The 23,497-nt window shown below is 41.7% G+C and overlaps 1 protein-coding gene across 13 annotated transcripts in view; it reads left to right on the top strand.

Moving 5' to 3' along the window:
* Sox5 (SRY-box transcription factor 5) overlaps positions 1–23,497 on the top strand; it is a 944,504-nt gene that overhangs the window by 828,986 nt on the left and 92,021 nt on the right. For all 13 annotated transcript variants that reach the window (XM_085839787.1, XM_085839784.1, XM_085839788.1 and 10 more), the window contains one exon: positions 12,437–12,522. In XM_085839787.1, the coding sequence (XP_085695913.1) occupies positions 12,437–12,522 (86 nt within the window). The remainder of the gene's footprint in view (positions 1–12,436; positions 12,523–23,497) is intronic.

Here is a 23,497-nt window from a genome sequence, read left to right on the forward strand (position 1 = left end):
TCCTTTGTGCCTTCACTCTTTGAACATCCAGGGAGCCACAGGAGCAGTCCCAGATCCTTCATATGATAATTGATATTTTTAATTGACTCGTTATAGCTATTTCTAAAGAAGACAAACCATTGTCACATCACAATTGTGATGTGAGTGATCCAACCCTGGAAATAAAGGCAGGCAGAATTAAAATCCTGTCACTCATTCTAGGTCACAGCTCAGTTGCGTCCATTCATTCCAGGCAGCTTATTCCTAACTATGGAGGACATGGGTTTATGTACTTCCTTTGGAAGTGAGGGAGTTCTATTACGTCACCCCGGGTGTCTAAAACGTGCCATTTAAAGTCGGCTAAGAGTCATCCCACATATATTTCCCTCTGGTTGCTTTCCTCCCTGCCACCCCGGTTACATTTCTCATCAGTGTGTCAAATGTATGACATGAGCCAGTCTACAGGAGGGAGGGGTTTAGGGAAGGGTGGCCTTGGAAGCCTGAGGTGAGCACTCACAGTTTCAGCTCTTGGGAGCCAGAGCAACCATCTCCCTCTGGTGAGGCTCGTCTTCCTAAAGGTTCCACAACCTTCTAAACTGGAAGCCAATCACTCACTCTGAGGGACATATCCATGCAAGCCAGGACACCTGAAGACCACAGACTCAGAGCGCAATTCGGGAAAATGAGATGTCTATCCTGACAGAATAGCAAAATGCCTATAAAAAAAATTAAAAAAAATCTTCAGTTACATGCTAAACCCTGAGGACAAGTTGGACATGAAAGAGAAAACACATTTGATTGTGTCTAAATCGACTTAAAAGAATTCCCTTCTTCTAAGTTACTACCTCGTAATATTTAATCCTACTAGGTCCATGTTCTCCATAACATTCCATTCCTCGTTAAGACACAGAGGCAGAACGTAGATGTATATTCTGGTATAGTTCTGGATGCGAAAGCAATTAGTTAATGAACAGGCAGCTCAATGTGAGTTACTGTGCAATCATTTAAATGTCACCTCTGTGGTAATGTTAGAACGCAGAAGCAAAAGGCATCTTCCAAGGAAGGTCCCCTTTTCAGAGATAGCAAAGTTCCTGAGAAGATTAACCCAGGGTTTTCATTCACACTAGAATTTTCCAATTCTGACCCAAGAGTTGAAGAAAAAACAGGTACCTCATCATTGATATGCAGAGAGCTCTGTCTGTGCTGAGAGGTATTTCCTAAAGTGTTCATAAATTAATCTCTTTCTAAACTAGCTATTGAGGTAACTATTAAATAGGATAAAGTTTTCATTTGCCACGCTACATTAAAAAGTCATAAAACCATTTCATTAAAGGCACCTCCTATTGGAAAAATGTTAGCCTGTGACAGAGCACTTAAGAGCTAACGATTATCTCAGAATGTCTTCTTTTAAAACATCTAGAAAGCCAAACAAGGCCCAAAACAGTTTACTTTCTCAACTAAAATTCACTAGGAATATTTGTATCCATTCCTTACTGTTTGGTGGGAGTGAATACAAAATATTATCATGTCTCATAATTTTTTTTCAAATTAAAATCATATTATGCTATGATAGCAAATCTTTTTGCATGGAAAAAGACATTCTTTATTTCTCCATTCTGAGTTCAAAAAGCTGTTTGGGGAGAGTCTTCTTATATCTAAGTGTGCTGGGCCTCGGGTCATTGCTCAGCACTTTGGAGCACTGGATGCTCTTGTAGAGGACCTGAGTTTGTCAGCCCCCACAAGGAGGCTCTCCACCCTCTGTAACTCAACTTCCAGGAGTTCCAACATCCTCGTCTGGGTTTCGTGGTCCTTGCATGCACCTCTACACACAGAACTAAAATTAAATGATCGCTCTTAAAACCACTTTTAATAAACAAATGAATACAATGAGAATGAAAGCGTAGCTGTTCTTTATTAGTATGAAGAGTCACATTTCAGCTTCCTTAGGTTTCAGAATAAACTGGCAGAGGGCTATCATGGGGATGAAGAATGGTTTATCTTGTCTGTATATGACATGTTTTTTCCCAGTGTGTCTTCAGCAGGACTCAGGCACTTAAATAGATGATAATAACAACTTAGGAATGAAAAAGTTTAACACTTTGAAGATACATACTGGTTACTTAGAATGAGTGTGTATTTGTGTGTGTGTGCACATGTGTGTACATGTGTGTACATGTGTGCCTGCATGCAGCCTGAACAGAGAGGTCTGAACACAACCCACATGAGATGGTTTTCTCTTAGATCATGTAGATTACAGGGAGCAAACTTGGGTTTTCAGGTTTCTTGACAAGTCCCACCCCCACCCCCTGAGCCATCTCACTGACCAAAATATAATTTACCGTTATATCTATCTAATCGGATATGAATTGCTTTTGAAATATGTTTATAAAAGACAGATCATAAAGTAGAAAAGATATTCATTCCCTGAAATATATATGGAAATTTCATCTTTTTTAAGACTCTTTTTAGAATTTATTATGGTGTGGAAAATTAAACCCAGGATACCTGTGTCCTGGAGAAATGCTGTAGACCTGAGCTACATCCCTGGAACTAACATCTTAGCTTCTTCACTACTTGCCCTTTTTATTATAGGAAGCCAATTTTTTTAAAAAAAATTATTTGAATTAAACACTGTATAATAAAACCAATTTGTTACTTATTTGTAGAATTATTTGCTTATGATCTGTTTCTTTTATTAAACACTATGGTTTCAGTCCACCAGGAGGCATCTACAGTTTTAGATACTTGGCTAGCTTCCTAACTAATTAAATACCACATTCATTCATTCATTCGTTCATTCATTCGTTCATTCTTAAGAGAGTTAAATGAATCAAGTATGTTCTTAGAAGTGGGTATTAAAAGATTTGTAAAATATAGTCCCTACCTTTGGCATGTTCATAATCTAGCTGAGAAGAATTGAATTCTTCTAGTCTGAGTGTCTATGTCTGCCCAAAACTCATGTGGTAGATTTCTAGCTCTTGGAGTGATTCTTCTAGGAACTGGGGTATTCATGACAAATTGGTCAAGAGAGAGAAGCCCTTAGGAATCCTGAGAGCTGCTCTGCCCCTTCTATGTGGTGGCTTCTACAAGCAGCATCTATGAAGCAGTTTGTCATTACATGCAAAGATTGTCAGGTCTTTGCTCTCAGGCTTCCCAGCCTCCAGAACTATAAGTGAATGTTAGTTAGGCAAGAAAGGGGTTCACTCCTGTGATTCTGGCACTTAGAAGGCTGAGGAAAAAGATTGCTGAAGAGTTGGAGGCCAGCCTGAGCAAGACAGAGATGGGGAGGGAGACAGGAGGGAGGGAAGGAGGGGAAGAGGGAGGGAGGGAGGAAGACTGGAGTCTTGCTTTCCAGGCACCTTGTTTCTGATTCTTTGTAGTATGTCGAATAGAGTAAGATGAAGATGGAAAGAATTGAAGAATGCTAGAAATATGCCTAAGGTTGGAGAGGGAATGTTTTGAAGAAATTCATCTAAGTCAACGAGGAAAAACATATCCAGGCACGCTTCTGAGTGTGGGGATCTCTGCTTCCAACCTTGAGTGACAAGAACAGTTGAACCACTGATGTATCAAAGGCACATCCTGACACAGAGCCCTACACATAGAGTAGGGCTCACCTGACCCTGACCTAACATGGTGAGGGGCAACTCTAACACATGACAAGTGAATCACTTGAGGGCCTGAGACTGATGCAAGTAGTGTTTTACAGTTGACTATGAAGACGTTGAAAAATAACTGAAGAACTAAAGCCGGGGGTTGAGGTCATATAAGGCATCCATGCATCTGTCTCCATATCTGAGCATACAGGGTTCATTCATCTACACACACCAGTCTGTCTTCCCACACACCCATCGGTCCACCTACCCCATCCACTTATTCATCCATGCAACCATGCGTGCACCCATACAGCCCTCAAGAGTCTCTCAACTTGTCTCAAGTTTCCATTGGCACTTGTTACCACACTCAATAATTATTAAATTATACTATATGCATTTTAAAACATTTATTGGCTATGTGCTGTGTGTTGGGAGCTAAAATGCAATGTTGAATAAGATAAGCATGGTCTCTTCCCCAGCTACTCCTAGTTTACATAAAGTTCTCCCTTCTGGTTCTTACCACCATTATTAGTTAACCCTCAGTGACTAGCGCTGCAACACCACAGAGTAGGAAAGTCAGGAAGAACAGGAAGAACAGGGCTCTGTTTTGACTCGTGGTTCAGAGTTCCGAGGTCAGAAATCCACATCTGAAGATCGTCCTTCTACCAGCTGATGTAATGTGGCATGGGACATGGCACAAAGTCTCAACAGACAGGATTCTTATTTCTCTTCTAAATGCAAAGCTTCCAACTCTAGTCACTCTCCAAATGCCCTGCCTCTCAACACGATGATCCCAGGGCTGGAGGGAGAGAGAGAGAGAGAGAGAGAGAGAGAGAGAGAGAGAGAGAGAGAGAGAGCTCAGCAGGCCTCCTCAGGTACCCTCATATATGTGACACATGTGTATGCACACAGGTATACAACTGTGCACATAATGAAATAAATCTCAACAGATACACCTTCCTGTGTTTCCAACTTCTTCTTCCTTCCCAGTGGATATTCGATACAAACACATGTGTGTACAGGTGTACACACACACATATAAGAACCACACACACACACACATGCTAGCCTATGTAAAATGTTCTAAATTTAACAAAGGTCTAAAACTCAATAAATATTAGCTGCCCACACTTAACACAGGTGGGAGGTGGGAATAAGGAATTTGGAGAAAGATGAGATTTAGTTCCTGAGCCACATGCCAGAATCAAAAGGAAAGCTCACCTGTGGTTTTCCCCTCTGTTTTCTTATGCCTCTTTTCTGCCAACTAATTGGGGCCTCTGCTCTCTGCAGGTGCTGTCCCTCTCCTGTTCCATCCCGATTAGTTCAGGCCATTAGCATTTCCCACTGGATTTACTGCAATGGGTTTAACATGTCTCTTTGTCTTGCCTTTCCCTTTTCCAATCGATCTCTCTCTAGCCACAAAATTGATCTATCTGGAACACAAATCAGGCTGTGTCACTACCCTGCTTAGCATCAGCCATCGCCATCAGAGCAAAGAGCAAGGCTCTGTGAGCTCTCAGCTCTGCTCAGCCTGTGGGCACATAGCTCACTGCCCCCGTTCTGTACCGGATACACTAGAAGGATGTACCTGTGTGTGCCGGAGCGGAGACAGGAGTGTGAGTTGTGTGAGCATTGCCAGTGAGCAGCAGGGGCTCAAAGCAGAAGGGGCTGGTTGTCAATTCTTTCAACAGCCTCTGAGAGGGAGCAAAGCAACCCCTTCATTCTTGGCCTCTCTGCTACACTGTCCTTGGGAACCTTGTTTTTTGTCTTAGGTGTCTGCAGAGCTTTCCCCTGGAAATTAGAGAACAGGGGGTATTGAGTGCGCACCTGAGGAGAGAGAGAATCTGCCTCCAGGAAGTGACGGGGCTTGTGTGTACTCAGCGTTTCTAGAAACATGCAGTACTCTTCGGCTTTGCCCAGAGCATCCTGAGGCCAGCTGTGTGTGTTTGTGTGATTGTGTCCTCATTAGATAACGCATGCCACCAGGACAGGTGTGTGTTTGTGTGTGTGTGTGTGTGCACGCACGCACTTGGGCACATGTGTGCATGCATGAACATGTGTGTATGGAGGTATGTATACATGCATGTTTGTGTGTTGGGCGCAGGATAGTGGTTTTCATATTTCTTGGAACCTACAGAAAGAAATCTGTTGTTGTCAAGGAAGCAAAACAAAGACTTAATAAATGCCCCAGGCTGATGATGTATTTACCGGCTCATTTCAGTAAAGACGTAGGTTTCAATAGCCTCTGCATTAGGTCAGCAGCTGCTCAAAGTGTTTGCCTGACCCTGGCAAAGGCCACACCTACATCTCAAACTCTGAAGCTAAACAACCCTGTTTGAGGAAATATTTTCTTGCCTTTTATATACCATAGCAACATATCATAGCACGACTATAGGTCAGTGATGTGTGGAGCCTCATTGTGTGAATCAACAGTATCAAGAAACCTGAAGAGGTTAAGGCCAGACTAGCACCTTCGTTCCCCCCACACCATAATCCCGGCTGAGTTATGAGTGCATTCACTAGCACCCTGGGCATGGTGTCGTCAGAAACCTTTTGCCCTTGCCCATTGCTCGCCAAACCCAGTCAGTTACCTGGCCCCGTGTGGGGTTGGGACCCAGACTTGAGGATGCCAGGGCCTTGGTGTATTTTGCAACCTCATAAAAAATTGTTATTTTGAACTAGAATTTTCCAGGCATGAACTTCAAATAAGAAAATTAATTTTGGAAAGGTTGAGGGAAAAACTGTTCAAATGGTTAAAAAAAAAAAACTGAGGTAGGAATAAAAGAAATTACTTTTAAGTAGTTGAAAGTCAATTTGAATAACACACATGATTGGACTTTAAAAGTCAGAGTTTTCCATTATCTGCCATTCACTAAGTTCCTTGTGTGGTATTTACAAAATAAACCTGGTGTAATATTCTCTTGGACCAGGTAATTGTGGGATGGCATGAATGAGTGGCAGCATTTCTACAAAATTATTCTTCCCTGGTTGCTTCTGATTTTTGATTTGCCATTTATGAATGCTCATAGGTCCCATGTCTACCTAAGAGCATGGCATGTTTGTAAAATATATTTTGAGTTTCCTTAACTAAGAGTTAAATTGCTACATTAGAAATTTTCTCAGCGACTATGTTTCTATTTATTTCAGAACATGGTCGCAGATTTCAACATACCCAGCTCTAAATATTTTGAGCTTTAAAAATTAATATTGAGGTAGAGATGGTGTAATGTATGTGAATTTCACATTGATATTGGGTGGAAATAGCGGCTATAGTGTGGCTCCTCCGAGAGACGCTTCTAAAATGTGCTGAGTTCTTGCTAAAGACCACGTGTATATGTTTCAGTAGCTGTATGTGACTGAAGAGACACGATGGTTGTTAATACTTTACTCATTTCTGCTGCCAAATTGTGTTGTCCTCCATTCCCTTAAATATCAAACAGGTTAGCAAACAGCATTCTTAGACTGTTGTGTTCTAGAATGAAATGTCACAGACTAGGTAACTTAGGCAACAGGAGTGTTTCTGACAAGCATAGAAGCTAGGAGATGTTAGAGATGAAACCATTCTTACGAAGCCTCTTTCTTCAGCGTACATGATACATCCTCCCCTGCTCGCCCCAGAGGTATGTCTGGCTCCTAAACATCTCCCTCTAAGGACTCCTGTCAGGGCCAGGAAGGTGTCCCAGAGTGCAAGAGCTATGTCTGTACAAACACAATAGCCTGAATTCATGTCATGGGATCCATGCTAGATTCACTGATTCTCACCTGCGATCATAACACTCTGAAGTCGAGAAGGAAAACCGGAGAATCAGCGAGAAGCTTGTGGGCCAGTTAACCTAGAGAGCAAAGCACAGGGGCCAAAGAGCAAGGCCTAGCCTTCCTTCACAAGTGGGAGACAAGAACTGAGTCACTAAAGTGGTTCGATGATTGCAGCAACCTATAATATCACACACACACACATACACACACACACACACACACACACACACACATTAATTTTAAATGATGGACTTTTCTTAGATTAGGGTCTGTCACTGAATTGAATTTCTTAGATTAGGGTCTGTCACTGAATTTTACTAATTCATTTCATTAACTCCATGTAGAGCCATACTGAGATCCTATGGATTTGGGTTTCAGTATATCAACATGAGCTACACAATGAATTCAACCAATAACAAATGTATATTATTACTTAATGCTTATGACTCTTTCATATATATCCATACATTTACATATGTGTCAGACGTGTATGATAAGAGTGCATTTACTTAGATACAAACACAAAGGAAGGTATGTGAATGTTGTCGTGCATGTAAGGAATGAAAATGATAGTATTCTGATATGCGCATTGTAAAAAATGTTAGAGAAGTCTAGATTTTAGCCCGTGACTTTTACACGTGCATGTAACCTATTACTATTTAGACGTTAGTGGTGTGTAAACCCGAGCCACCATTGCAGGTGTTTGCTCTCATGCAAACATACTCATGACCTGCTTTCTTCCGTGGCTCATCCGTTAGGCTGGGTTCCTTTTCCCTGCCCAGGCTTCACACTCACATTCTGATACAGGTCACCCGGCCTGCTCACTCTGTCCTCCTGACCACCTGGCAGCTACTGGAGCCAAGGTGACTCCTTGCTTCCCCCATACCTCTGAGTAAAGCCTAAAGCTACCAGCCTTTAACTCCCTCAGCACTCAGTAACGGCCTGAGCAACCCAAACATGCTCAGACAGTACGAACGTATGATGATTAGAGGCCCAGATTTCTTTAATTTTAGTGTGATGTCTCACACAGCACCCGGCAGATTCCTAATCACATGGTGGATGTTGCAAGTGCTTATTAATTGATTAATTTACAACAGGGAAAGTAAATTATATAAATGAATTATCCCTGTGAAGAGCCCTGTACATGAGCGGCTTAGTTAATTTTAAGATTGTGTTCATTAAATGAGGAGTACAAATGAATTACAATGTTGTAAGCACTTACATGATCGATTCTAATAACCATACAATTACAATATTTACCATTTTAGCTAGTTTGTACAAATGTGATTTCAACTTTAAACATTTCAACTTCCCTCCATTGAACTAGTGTCATATAGATTAGGCAATTAATGATACCAAGTGGCAGTAGACCCCAAACGTATGACATCACCTGCCCCTCCCCTTGTCACATGCTTGTCATGTCTTTACAGGATGCTCCTCGATAGCAGAGCAGCCTGCTCTAATGTTTGCACCTATTTGTCTCTTTAAACGTGAACTCCGCCTAGTCACACTTCTGCCGGCAGCAGCAGCAGCAACAACTTCCACGTTGTCTCTTCCAGCATCTGCCAGGGGGAAGATGCTTGCAAATCACCTGGAAATCCCGTTAAAATTTAAACTCTGATTCAGAAGCTGTAATCATGCCGATTTAACTAATTTCCCCAAAGCTAGGTGCCACTAGACACCCAACCAACCTTCAATTTGATCCCTCCTTGCTGGTGCCTGAAGCTCAGGTTCTTTGACATTGCAAATCCACCCCCACACACCAGCCTGGGCACTGGCTGGCCAGGGGTGGGATAGGTTTGTACCTCCATCTGAGGAGTGTACTCTTAACAAGTTTGTCCTAGCCTGTACATTTGAGAATAATCCTGTACCTGGGGGAGGGGGGGGGAGGCACACAGGTCAGAAATGTAAGTAATCAGAGCCATTGTGTTTCTTCCAGCAGTGCCTGGAGCACTGGGTTTAAGGGGGACTTTGCAACTGTATCTTTCTTAGGAGATGTGGCCTCCACTCAGGGGCAGTCACATTTTAAGAAGCATCCACAACAGCTGCCTCCAGCACCCTTTCCTGCCCTCACCTGACCATATTCACTCCAAGTCAGTTTTCACCAGCTTCTCTCCAGTGAGACCTGGCTCCCTCCCCAACTCACCCTTTCCACTCCAGGTTCCTTTTCTGTAGGCCTCTTCTTCCCTGAACATTCCTTCGCTGTCAGTCGAAATTTCCAGAATGACTTCCTGTCATTCACTGTTGCTATGTTGAAATCACCTAACCAAAAAAAACGGCTTGGGGAAGGAGTTCAAGTTAGCTTGCAATTCCAAGTTACGGTCCAACATGGGAGTGGGGGTGGGGCAGTCAAGATGGCAGAAACTTGAAGCAAATGGTCATACCCACAGGCAAGGGCAGAGAGAAATGGTGTGACTGGGTGCTAGCTTCCTCTTCAGTGCACCCTTTCTGCTGCTGTTCCATACCCAGGGAGTGAATGGTGCTACTCATTTCTTAGGCTAGCTCTTCCAACATCAGTTAATGTTACCAAGATAGTCCCCGCCCTGCCCCCACAGACCAGCTTTTCCTACCGTCTATCACTGAGACTTTCTTCCCAGGTCACTTTAATCACTAAAATCCAGGATCACACACTTATTTTTAAAGTCACCAGTAGTCTCCATGTTCCCTTTCGATGATAAATTATCATTACAGTCTCCAGTCCTAGGACCTGTTTACTCGAGGTTTGTTCTCCTCTGTATTTACTCCAAACTGATGTTACTGAGTCTCAGGGCTTCACTGGGATGCATGCGCTCACCTCTTTCAAAAGTTGGCAAGCAAATATCCAAAGTATTTTCTTATTCCTTCACGTGTTTCACTCCGCCTCCCACCCTAGTGTGGCAATCTTATCCCTTATCTCTGTTATGAGCCAAATAAATAGACCGACCCATTCTTCTATCAGTGTTGAGTGAAAACTCCGAAATTCACCTTGAGCCAGTTCCTACTTTGTCACAAAACCAGCCAACTTCCTTGTGAGTTCGACCCCCTTAAGTGTTGAATTTCTTAGGTTCTTACCAATCCACCCCTGTCACCTGCTACACAGAAGACGGCTTCTGTGACTTCCCCTTGCTAGTTAAGTAGTCTTGGTTGTTTTTGTTCTTCACACGTGGGGTTCCCTTTCTTGTGTAGGGTAAAGTTAGACGCTTTAATATCTGTGTATAGAACCCTGGATACTAAGTTACCACCCAACACTGTCCACAGTCCTTGCTTATCTATTTCAACCTGCTCTGTAGTTCAGCCACCCTGTGCTCTTAGTTTAAACTGTCAACTTGACACCACCTCTATTGCCTGGGAAAAGAGTCTCAGTTTCAGAATTACGTAATTCAGATCGGCCTGTCACTAAGACTGTGGGGATTACCTCCATTGTCGGTTGCCCTAGAGCATGCAGCCCATTGTGGGAAGCACCATTTCCTAGGCAAGGCTCTGGACTGTGTAAGGAATCTAGCTGGAGAAGCAAGCAGGCAGCGTATGTACATACATTCAGTTCCCCCTGCTTGTTTGTGAATGTTATGTGACTGGCTGTCTCAAGTTCTTCCTGTGACTTCCCCTCAGCAAGGGAATGTCACCTGGAATTGAAATCCAAATAAGTTCTTGATTCCCCTGGTTGCTTTTTCTCAGGCTATCTGTCACAATAACAGAAACAAAGCTAGAGCATTCTCTTTCAAATAAAAATACTAAATTATACACACACACACACACACACACACACACATATATATATAATCTCAATAGCAGTAAAAAATATTTATTATAACACAAAATCAAAACCAAGTATAAAATCAAGGAATTGGTGAAACACAGCTGTTGAGACCCTGTGAACATGCTACTATGGGGCCTCTCTGGAAGCCTACTGCTTGAACTTCACTGCATTCTTCATAAAACCCTGTGTGTATGTTACACTTTTTAAGAATTCATCTTCCAGTACCAAAGAGCAGTGTTCACCATTTATCCTGGGTACTCAGCAAGTGTTTAAAAGTGAATTACCTTAATATGGTTTATGCATGAACACTTAGTTTCTTTCATGGATTAATTTTTGCTTGTTTTTTTTTTTTTTTTTCAGACAGGGTCTCACTTGTGTAGCCCCCACTGGCCATAAATTTCAGGTCTTTCTGCTTCAGTTTCCTGAATGGTAGTTTACAGACACCTGGCCTCACATGTTCAATTTCTAAAGTCAGTTTAATATCTTAGAAAAATTATTCTTATAGTCATTACTTTTGATTTCTTGCTATCTCCTCTGGCCAGTGGTTAGCTAGCGCATATTATTGATTACATTACTAACACACAGTTAGCCCCTGTGCAGAGTATCTATCTGCCTTAGCTCTTATTAGCAAATAAATATTTCTTGATCTGCATCAAAAATACACCACATGACCCATGTATACCTCTGGTATACATTTTTATAAAACATAAGATGAAAAAAAAAAGACAAGACCTTTTTTTTTTTTAAGTCTAATTTTGGAAGATCTATTTGTCCATTTGTTGCCTCTAAAATATACTTTTGGCAACATTTATCTCTATAAAATTAAAATGTCAACATTTTCTATAATGTCAAAAAGAAAAGAAAGAAAGGGCAAACATGAGATGTTTTCTTTACTCTGAAACTGTCCGTGAGCTATTAGACCACAAGGCAACATTCGAAAGTTTAGTTAATGGCTTAAATCTTTAGTGTTTAGCTCGTTAAAATGAAAGTGAGTTTAGTTAAGTTCTGTCTGTGATAAGACTGAAAATTTGCCAAAGACTTGCTGTGCTCTGATCAAGTCTGCAGTGGTGTGTGTGTGTGTCTGTCCAAGTACAGCCCTCTGAACCATGCACCCCCAACCCCCCATTTTCCTAAATACATCATGAAAAAAGGATGAGGTTTCAGCCTTAATTGCTTGCTCCTTTTATTCGCATTCCTCTCTCAGCCAGGGTTGTGAAGAGTGTTGGTAAAAGGCTACACAATAGAGCTTTTCATTAGGCCCCAGCCAGGCACACAAAGGCAGGCTTTGGGGGAGAGTGAATGCAGGAGTTTAATTTGCAGGTGGAGAGGAGATAAAAGGTGCTGACGCCTCTATTATTCTCTTACTTAGGTGACCCTTACCCTGTTCAGCTGATCCCAACCACCATGGCAGCTGCCGCTGCAGCAACACCAGGCTTAGGCCCACTCCAGCTGCAGGTAAGTCTGGAGACAATGCGGGGAGGCAGGGGTTAAGTACAAGCCACCGAAGGCAACCATTATCCTCTTAGAACAAACTACAACTGAGGACTGAGACTGCGGTCACACAAATTTGTTTTGTCTTTACCTTTATTTGTTCTGAGCCCCAACCCCCCCCCCCCAAAGATTATTTTTGGTTGTGTGCTCTGAATTAAATATTACCTACAATTTTGTCATTGCCTGCTCAGGTTTAACACTGTGAGCTTCAGTTTCCATCTTGTTGGTAGACATCATCATTTTTGTTGTAGAATGGTCCCTCAAATAACAACATCATCATCAACAACAACAAAAACAGTAACAAAAATAAACAGCTTGTCAAAGATATCTAACCGCGGCTGTGATCCAAGGCAACTGAAACAGAATGTTATTTGAAATCGTTGAGGATGCCTGGTGTTATTAAAGTACTCAGAACCCATTTGTTCTCCTTGCTTAGTGGCAGATCATTTGAGCAAGCAAGGAAGACCAGACCAAAGTCAGCAGGTGTCCATTTGGGCTTGAGCTTATCCTGACATCCTAATGGAGACCTCTTTGCCCTTCAGACCGTGTATCTCCAGTACGCCCGGGCAAAGTCAATAACCTTACCAGATGTCCAAGCGATTTTAGAAATTATGCCTCTGAGGTTAAAAAGAGAATCGATATGGTTTTAGTAGAGGGAGCTTTCCTTATCTCAGTCTCTGAATTGGTACTCCATAAAGTACTTCATCCGCCCTGTTATTGTGAGCCTCCAAACTATGCAGCTAATGAGAACAGATGATGAGCTAAGACCCGGGTCCACCTCCTCCTGGAGCACTGGTTTACACGCATGGGAAACACACCTTGCAACGCCAGTGTACTGCTGGCCCACTTCACACAGTGGAACTGCACCCATGAGTGTGACTTGCCATACTCGGCATTAATCTAGGTTGAGTTTTTTCATCAGATCCTCCAGAGCTGAGTAGAACCGATGCACACAGAGATGTGTCCAAAGCTGGAGCCTGGCAGGAGGAGATAGCCCTGTGAACACTGAGAAAATAGTCTGTGGAGGTTGCAGCATTTGTTCCTAGTTTATCTCTTCCATGAAAAATTACATGATGCCGGTTTCTTGGAGCTAGAATACGTTTGGAAGTGTTAGAGCCATGAGGACAATAAAATTACTGTAACATTTTTTTTTTCCTTTTCAAATGGTGTCTGGGGAATAGCAACAATGTGGGAAAGGGACTGTCATAAGTAAGACTCCAGAGATGCACACATATACTTACGGTCTATATTTGTTATGGGCAAATTATTTTTCTAACTTTTTCAAAGAATGACTTAAGTTACCTGGCATTGAAAACATTTATGGTTGTAGATAACAAAATATTCTTTTATAATAAAACTGGAAAGAAAGATAAAACAAACAGAAAGAATGTAAAAAAAAAAAACAGATGAATTAGAAGAAAATGGAACAGCAGCCTCCAGCAACGGATTTGAATACAGAAACATAGGATTGTGAGGTTTATGGTATAGGTTGAGAGTTTCTGTTTGCCAGACTCACTGGAGAGAAGGGCAATGGCAAGGTGAAAGTGCCCAGAGTCCCACTGTTGGTCTCCACCAGAGAGTAGTGTTGCCCGGTGAGCATCTCAGCTGCTTTTCCTGTGAAGACAGATTAGAATATTTGACATAAATTAAGCTTGATTTCCCTTCTGATGGTTTTCTCACCATCTACAGTATTAGTTCCCTTACTGAGCCCACACAGGTTCGCTCTTTCTGTCAACAACTAAATCTGTAGCAGGGCAAGTTCTTTCATTGGTCACTACCCATACCTCATGACAATGGGGTCTTGCCATGTTGCTCTGTGTATTCCTGAGCATGTCATCCTCCTATCTCAGCTGCTCAAGTCTACTCTGAGTGTGTCACCCTCCCACCTCCTCCTTGGGACAATTTTAATTGTACATCCTTACATTGCCTGCGAGAGGTTTCCATGTAAGTGATTTTGTACCCATTAAAGTTTGTAATTGTGGTTAGGATCTCAAATAACCTATACTGTACTATCATTAGAACACTGGCCATCAGAACATCTTCGCAGACAGCTATGTATACTCACTCACACGACATGCTTACACAAACACATGCACATAATTTAGTTTTGCAATTATGGGGAAGATGGGGGCGGGGCAGAGAGACATGCCACACAAATTCCAAAGACTTGTCATTTAAGAGCTGCTAAGTTTTTGCTCAGTGGCTCCTGATGTTTTTATTGCAGAGCCCTTTATTGTTGAGATCCCTCAACTTTATTTCAGCCTACTTAACACCTCCAGATTCACCTGTCGTCTCCTTTCCACGTGGGATAAGTTTAAGGGAAGCCATCTACAATGGTCTCAACATTTATAGCACATCTACTTCCTTTGGGGAAATCTGTATCTGAAATGCTCTTTGTTTTAGTGGAATGTAAGAAACAAGCCAGTTTTGATGCTTCCCACACTCTGTTTTGAAATATGTTAGGCTCCACTGACCATCTCCTTATAACATTCTCAGTAGACCACCTGACCCTTCCAGAGATCAGAACTCATGCTGCTAGAAATTTGTTCAAGTGTCCAGTCCAAATCTTACCATCTACCTGTCTGCTGTTATGTCAGAAAGCCAGTTTTAGATACCAAAAATAAAGAGGCCATTTATACTTTTCCTTCTTAACCACATACAACCCCTGTGGAGATACAGGATAGCACACTGGAGAAGCTATGTATGTGGTTCTCTTGGGCATCGATTAGAGTTTCCCAGTAGGCTGGGGTGGGTGGGTCTTATCAGTAAAATGTCATATCTTCTTTGTGGTTGAGACACACCCCTATTGACAGCAGCCACTCAGGTAGCAGAGCCACCTGGGTAACAAGAATCTTCCCCCTTGCTTCCTGCCCCTTACTTCCTGCCCCATCCTTCCTGCCCCTTACTTCCTGCCCCTTGCTTCCTGCCCCATCCTTCCTGCCCCATGCCTCCTGCCCCTTGCTTCCTGTCCCTTGCTTCCTGCCCTATCCTTCCTGCGCTATCCTTCCTGCCCCATCCTTCCTGCTCCTTGCTTCCTGTCCCTTGTTTCCTGCCCTATCCTTCCTGCCCTATCCTTCCTGCCCCATCCTTCCTGCTCCTTGCTTCCTGCCCCATGCCTCCAGTCTCTTGCTTCCTGCCCTGTGTTCCTTCACAGACAGCTTGGCTTGCTTGGCTGAGACCCTCTTTTGTTTTTCCTTTGGGCTGTGATGATAGCATACCTTGCAGCAAGCATCCCATCCGTCTCCATCAAACCAATCCAACTCAAGAAAGCCCCCTAATGGACAACTACCCTGACTGTTGTGTATATCCGCAATCCGCCTGAGCTAGACTTTAGGTTTTGTAGTTCATCAGCCAACCAGTAAAGAAAGGGATTTGAGTTTTTCTTTTCTTCTGACTTCTCCAAGTTTTATGAATTCTGCCTCCTCTTTTGGGGAGGGAGAAAAGAGTGCTTTCTCCATAACCCAAGCTTCTTAAAGCCATTGGCCCTGCTTTCTCTCTATTTTCCCTGCTATAAGACGTGACCTCATGTTAGTGTTCTATGATGTAGGAAGATGGGAAAGGGGCATGAAAAGCAGTTAGAGGGAAGACCCGTGCTGGACATGAGAAACAGAAGCATGAGCCCAGTGCTAGAGCACCAGTTCTGTAGGGCTTTAGAAAAGGGAGCACCTAGTGACAGCCCCATTGGTGCCAATTGCTGTTGTCTTTGTTTTAAAAACATTAGTTCTTTTTTATAGAATTGTCTAGTTGTTTGGTTTCTGCTACTGTTTGATCTGTTTCCATTAGTCCTGGGTGAGGAGTGGTCCCCAGGGGTACCTTTCCCAAGACAGCAGTAGGGACCCTGAACTGAAGAAGGAGCAGGATGAACAACTAGGGAGCTACTTCCATACATACCTCTGACAGACCAGCACTGATTCAAGTCTGTAATTGTTACATACATACCTCTGACAGACCAGCACTGATTCAAGTCTATAATTGTTCCTTGCTAAAGGAGAGACATCTTAAATATAGGATATAGCCCACTTCTTGGGTTCAAATACAGTGGTTTGAATTTATATCAAATTCCATAGCTGTTTGAGGCCTTGAATGGCATCATAGGTAAGGGTTTCCTAGAACCATCTCATTTAATTATTGCCACTGCACTTGGAGTTAGATATTAGTAGCTCCCTTTGACAAGCAAGGAGGTGTGAGCACAGAGTTCAAACTCCACAGTTTAAATAATTCCATTTGGCTCACCATGCCCAGGAGACTTTATCTGCAACTCTGGAGTCCTTCTCTCCCAAGAGGCTCTCTAACTCAATAACGGGAGAATCAAGTTGTAACAATAATGATGATTGGTTGGCATTTCTTCAAATGCTCTGTGCTTTCTAGAAGCAAAGTGACCAGTGGGAATGACAGTGGGGCCTGCACTTGAGACTCTGAGCTTTGAGCTTTGCAGAGAGATCAAACACTTTCAGGACTGAGATCTAATGAGGAGCTCTGAAGGTCTCTCTTGTTTCTGGCTGATGGGATTTACACATCCTGTTGTCTTTTGAAGTTACCTTGAGCACATGATGTTTTCCACTTGTATGTATGTATATATATATATATATATATATATATATATATATATATGTATATGTATACGTATATATACACACACATATATGTATATGTATGTATATATGTATATATACGCATACACATACACACATATGTATATCTGTGTATATATATACACACACATACATATATAATACACATATATGCACATACATATTATATACATACATATATAATCTCCAGAATGTTTATTGAAGGAAGAACAGAGGTGAACATAATGACATTAAAAGACCAGCAAAGTGTCACGCCTTCGAGGAAGCTACTTTTTTAGTACTTAACTATTATTTTGTGGCCCTGGAAATCACTACCACGTGTAATAAAAAGTATTCTCTGTGAAAACAGACCCCACTGTGTGTTTTTAGGGATAGTTAAAATATTTCAAGCACCATCATGTATTAATTTCATTTTTTGAGACAAACAATTCCATCTCAGTTATAAAACAAACACATTACACCAATTACTCTTTTGAAATCTTTTTTTCCTCAGAGCAAATCTCTTTGTGTCTGATGCCTTTTACGCCTTTTCTGAGGTCCTGAGTCACATGCCCGCCTGTGTGTTGGCCATGGGGAGGGAAGGTGATATAGATGTTTATGTAGACCGTGAACTCAAGCCCATGTGGACTTCCCCGAGGGATGGCTTCCCTCCATGCCCAGGCTGCTCACTCTCTGGTCTCAGTGAGTGTTCTCACCCCATCTCCTTCTTACTGCTGTGAGGAAATACCTGACAAGACTCACTGAAGGGAAGGGATGTTTCTTCTGGCTCCCAGTTGACAGGATACAATCCCTCGTGATGGGAAAGCATGATGGCTGGAGCTTGTGGCTGTCCTGGCGGAGGCCTGAGGCTGCTCTCCCTTATCCTGACATACCACAAAGGGTAATGCTTCTGCCCATCCCACTTTCTTGGTTTTCCTTGTTTGGCCATGGGGTTTTGTCCCCATGCTATGATGGCGGCCTCTCTGCTTTTCATCTTCCCTTGGCACAGAGACACACCGAAAGGTGTAGCCCCTAGGTAAACTAAATCGTATCAAACTGTCAGTGTGGATTAACCATCCCATTCACCCAGCTGACTCAGACTTAACCTTCAGGTCACTATGAAAAAGTTCCCTTTTCCAGGGAAGCCGTGTCCCCAAACCTGTATTAAGGCACTTGTGAGGAATATTCTAAATTGTACTTTCTGGTTGTTCCGGTCAGGGCTCCTAATGGTGTGATGAAATACCAGGACCAGAGCGACCTGGGGAGAAAAGTGATAATTTGGCTTACACCTCCACAGCACTGTTTACCACTGAAGGAAGTCAGGACAGGAACTCAAGCCAGGCAGGAGCCTGGTAGCGGCAGCTGATGATGCAGAGGTCATGGAGGAGTGCTGCTTGCTGTGGCAGTTCTCAGCCTGCTTTCTTATAGAACCCTGGGTCACCAGTCCACAATAGGATGGGCCCTCCCCCATCAACCACTAATTTAAAAAATACCCTGTGGGCTTGCCTACAGCCTGATCACATGGAGGCTTCCTCCTCTCCAGTGACTCAAGTTAACGTAAAACTAGCCAGCACACTGATTTCAACCAATCAAACTCCAAATGTTAGTAACCTGCCATTATGTGAGCTTGACCGAGTGATTTTTTATGTATTAATGAACTCAGTAAACACATGTTAAATGGGGTGGGAGAGAACATTAGTGTTACAATTTCAATAAATTTCTAATTTTTCTTATATTACTGTCTTGTTACAAAAATTTAAGCTTTAATGTTAATAAATAGTTTACTCTATACATCTCAATATTTTAAAAATTATCAATGATAAGAAATGTAGAAAAATAAAGTGAACAATTTTGACTTATGTAGGAATAGAAAAACAGTCTTAATTTAATTCCAGAATATCATGCTAACACTTTATAAAGAAATAAAATTAAAAAAGAAACTATTCTTAGTAAAGTGTCTAAGAAACCCTGTAAGTGGCTGGCATCATGGTTGGCACTACAGTATTTGCGAAAATTAATTTGTAACCTTTCTTTAAACAGCCTTGGTTTGTTCCATTGAACAATTTCAATGTTCAATGAAACTAACATTTGCATTGAACTTTGTGGTTATTTTTGTCACTATTTGAAGACGCTTAGGGTGTTAAGAAAGCTCTAGTCAGCCCTGCCTTGCCTGACTGTTCCTCCCCTTGCCTTGGCATAACCATGGGACGCTGCATAAGCTCTGTGTGCTTGCACTTGGGGCAATTGTCTAATTCTTCTGAAGTCATCATAATCTACCAATGAGAGACAAAACATTGCCACTTCTAATCATTCCTATATTGTATGCTAACATGCACAGACACATTAGAATATGCACGTTGGAGGTGCTTTTATGTGACACAGTATGCCTAGTCTTGCCAAGGCAACATTGATGTAAACTGTGTCTACATAATAGATGGATGTATCTATCAAAACAGTAACTAGCCAATTAGCACTCCCATATACTGACTTGACCTGTTTTCTCTTTGTCTCCTTTGATTTCTTTTTAAAATTCCTCTTTTCTAAATTTTCCCCCCACGTGCGATTGTGTAATTTGGACATTTTTCTTCCTGATGTCAGTTCTTTTTAAAGAAGGTGGGTTTTATTTTTATACAAAACAAACCTAGCTTTATTTCTATATTTAAAATGAAGTCTAAGTATTTACCCAAAATAAAGCTAACAGAATTTTTGGACGTTTGTGTCTAGATGAAATCAGCTATGAATTGTCTGTTCCTAATTAATAAAATCCAACGAGTGCAGCAGACTTCCAGCTAACATTTCTCTTTCCCATTCATTCTGATTAATTTGCATTTTAGTTAATGAGCATCATGAATCTTTTAATAGTAGTTATACTGTACGGTCCTATTTCTATTTTTTTTTAAGCGAGGCTTCTAATATTTGAAATTAGAAGGAAATATTTATCTGGTTTCTTCTCACTTTATAAATACTGTGTCTGTCTTGGCCAAAAGATGGTTACCACCTGTTCTACCTATAGGAAGCCAAAAGTACCGACTCCAACCAGTGATTAATAGCGATAAGCAGAAGGAGACAAAGATTGGAATTTTGGGACAGTCATATTTTGCTCAAAATAAGCAAGTAATCCTCAGTCAAGAATTGGTGTTGAATTAATTAAACTTTAAAATTTCTACTACAACTATTTTAAAAATTCAAAAGAATATTTTTTTGAATATGAAGGCTTAAAATTCTGAGGCTAAATAGGAGCTCCTGCAGTATCAGGGACAGGCCCTGACCACAGTGCCTGAGCCTGCACAAAGTCCGTTAGCTGGAGAGCCCCGTGGGAAGGAGCTAAAATCTCCGTAGTTGTCGAGGGTGAGGCAGCAGTGGCTTCCGGCTGACAGGGCTTCACCAAGGTAGAGATGAGCTACCATAAACCAACACCCTGAAGCTTGTCTTTTTATCAAAACTCTGCCGACTTTTGACAGGAGTCCAGACGTCCATGATGGTAAGACAGTGGTCAGTGTTCCTCAGTCCCCAGGGCTGAGAGGTGCTGAGCATAGCCTGTGGTGTTCAGCCAAGAAAGAGTAACTCAGAACGATCTAGAAAAAATATATTCAAATGGAAAGCTTTGGTGCAATGGAGATAGATCCTGTGAGATCTCATTACAGAGAATGGGTATGTTTCCACGCTGGGATGTTCATGCGAAGCTTTCCCAATGGAGTCCCTAACTACTCCGAGGAGCATTGAGACTATAGCCATCCCCCTCACCAGGGAAATGATCAAGGGCAGCCTCCCTTCTCAGCTGTAGCTCGGGCAGGCTGTTTGCTTCCCTCTTCTGTCTACTTGAGTGAATTTTCTCACAGGTTAGAAGGCATAGTTCTCTTGCTTCTTCTCCCTTTGACCCTGAGCCTGCAGGGCAGACAGACAGAAGCACACTTAGGACTAAACACCACAGCTGCAGAGCAAGCATCTGCATATGTATTAATGGGGGGGGGATACAACAATTAAATTATATACAGAGACATCCTGCATACTGAAGAACATATGCAAATAGGCCAGAAAAAGTACATCCAACATTCATTCTGACTTTTCTAAGCCCATATGGGATCCAGTCAGAGCCCAGCAGTTTTCAAGCATCCTTCAAGGAAGATCCTGTTAGATTGTGCTTCTGGAGTCATTACCACCCTCAGGGGTCCCGGGGGATGCTTGACATTTGGACAATGAGAATATCGCTTTCAAAGTGCACAAGACACTAACAAAAACATGAGTCCAAGCGCTTTGCCAGCACACGTTTTTATTAGGACCAAACAAACAGGTGGCAAATTTCAAAATGAGAGTTGAATCACTACCATGGATGATTATATGATGACAGGGCTGCTACTCAGGGCCAGGGTCCTGGTAACAACTTCATGCTGGTGTCTTGGTGGTAATCAATACATGTTAGGTGACTCTCCAGTGTTCCCAGGTTAATAAATATACGTGCAAAGATTTCTAGGCTCAAAGCCAATGTTAGGTAATTCTAGGAAGCAGATCAGGTTTCTGTAATGTTAAAAGCTTGAATGTCTTTTTAACTTTAATCAAGAAAAGCAGGACTCTTTAATTTTCAAATTTTGGCTATAGATAAGGAGAGAAAGCAGCTAATACATTTATCTTAAGAATGTGTTATTCGATGAAACTGGTTTAATTTGTGATCACCAGTCTGGTTTAAAGTTAGCTAAAGGATATTTATGAATTCAAGTGCCACCCTGGATTTAAAGTTTTATAGGGAACACAATTATCACTATAAATGGGAAGCACAGTCCGAATGAGGATGGATACTGCTAAGATCATCAGCTGCTTGGTGCTTTCGGCTGGTATAACAAAACTGTTGAATATAATGAATTGTTGGTGTGGCTACATACAAGCACATGTGTGGGCTGTGCAGGCTGCATTGCAGAACCTCAGAAGTCTAGCATGATGCCCCCTCAATTATGAAGAATTAAGGCAGAGACATGTGGCCCCAAAAGATAATCTGAGGGAAAGAAACATGAAGGTTAAAATGGCTTTCTTGTCACATGAGGGGCCATCTTTAGATTCATGTTCCTTACTGTAGCATAGGTACATATTCCTTACGGTAGCACAGAGACTCTGAGTGTGTTACCTGCACACGTTTGTGTTATATCAACGTTGAACATGGCGAAAGCCCAGCTTCAGGCAGCCCATCAAGCCTCCCTGTCCTTCATTTTCCTTGTCTGTAAGATGAGGGTAGAAATGATAGCTTCTTGTGAGGGTGAAAGTAGCTAAGGCATAGCGAATGCTCAAAGCAATAGAGGTGACCTTTATCACCCACCATGTACTATGGTATGGGCAAGATCCAATGGTAGGTATTTTTAGCTGATTAATAGAGCTTTCTTAGCTGCTATTAAAATTGTGTTATTGAAATTGTAAATTGAAAATTGGGGCATAAGAGATTTTTTATATAAATATATATCAATAAAACTGAGGCAAAATACCTTCTATATGAAAGAATATTATATTTCCTCTATGCTCTATAACATTGAAAGTCTATAGGAGGGTTAGAGAGACCCTCGGAGAGTGAGTACGTGCTGCTCTGGCAGAAGTTTATTTTCCAGCACCTACATCTGATGGCTTACAAACGTGTGTCTTTCTACCTTCAGGGGTCCAATGCCCTTTTCTGGCTTTTGTGGGTACTACACTCACGTGCACATACCCAAACACAGATACCCACGCATACACACAGAAGAATAAAAAAAGCCCACAAGAGGCAAAGCATTTACGTATCTAAAATAGAAACATCGGGATGGCCACTTGGAGTACAGGTTTCCAATGTTTTGTTCTTGTGCACTTTTTTCCATTATTCATGTCTATGAAATGGCAGCCTCCGGCCATGTCCTACATTTCCATGGGTGTAATGAAAATGAATTGCTCTGTGTATTGCCCCAACTGTTTTAAATAAATATCTTATAAAATCTAAAATAAATCATTGTTACATATGGCCTTTTAATATATTTAAAATTTAAGTAACATAAAAATGTTTTCTGGTATTAGTATTTGATACATACTCATATGATGTGCATGTTAGTAGAATTGTGTTCTTTATCACATATTCTACCTGGTATCCTCTTCCTATGTTGTCTGCAACCAAAATTGTTTCTTAACCTTTATAAACTTTATTTTCTATTAGTTTCTTTGAGGGAAAAGTTTTATTTCACACTTTAATGCAAAAGTGAATTATGTTTATAGAACTATACATCCTACAAATATTGGCTTTTCAGAGCTATGGGTTGGTTTTTAACTTGGGGGATTATAAGTTATGAGGAATATAGCATAGATCCACGAGGACCTCAGAAAGCTCAATAGGAAGAAAAATAGAAGTGTAAGTGGAGAACAGA

Source organism: Mus caroli, unplaced genomic scaffold (assembly GCF_978045245.1).
Source record: "Mus caroli unplaced genomic scaffold, Mus_caroli_1 scaffold_7, whole genome shotgun sequence".
Taxonomy (NCBI): Eukaryota; Metazoa; Chordata; class Mammalia; order Rodentia; family Muridae; genus Mus; species Mus caroli.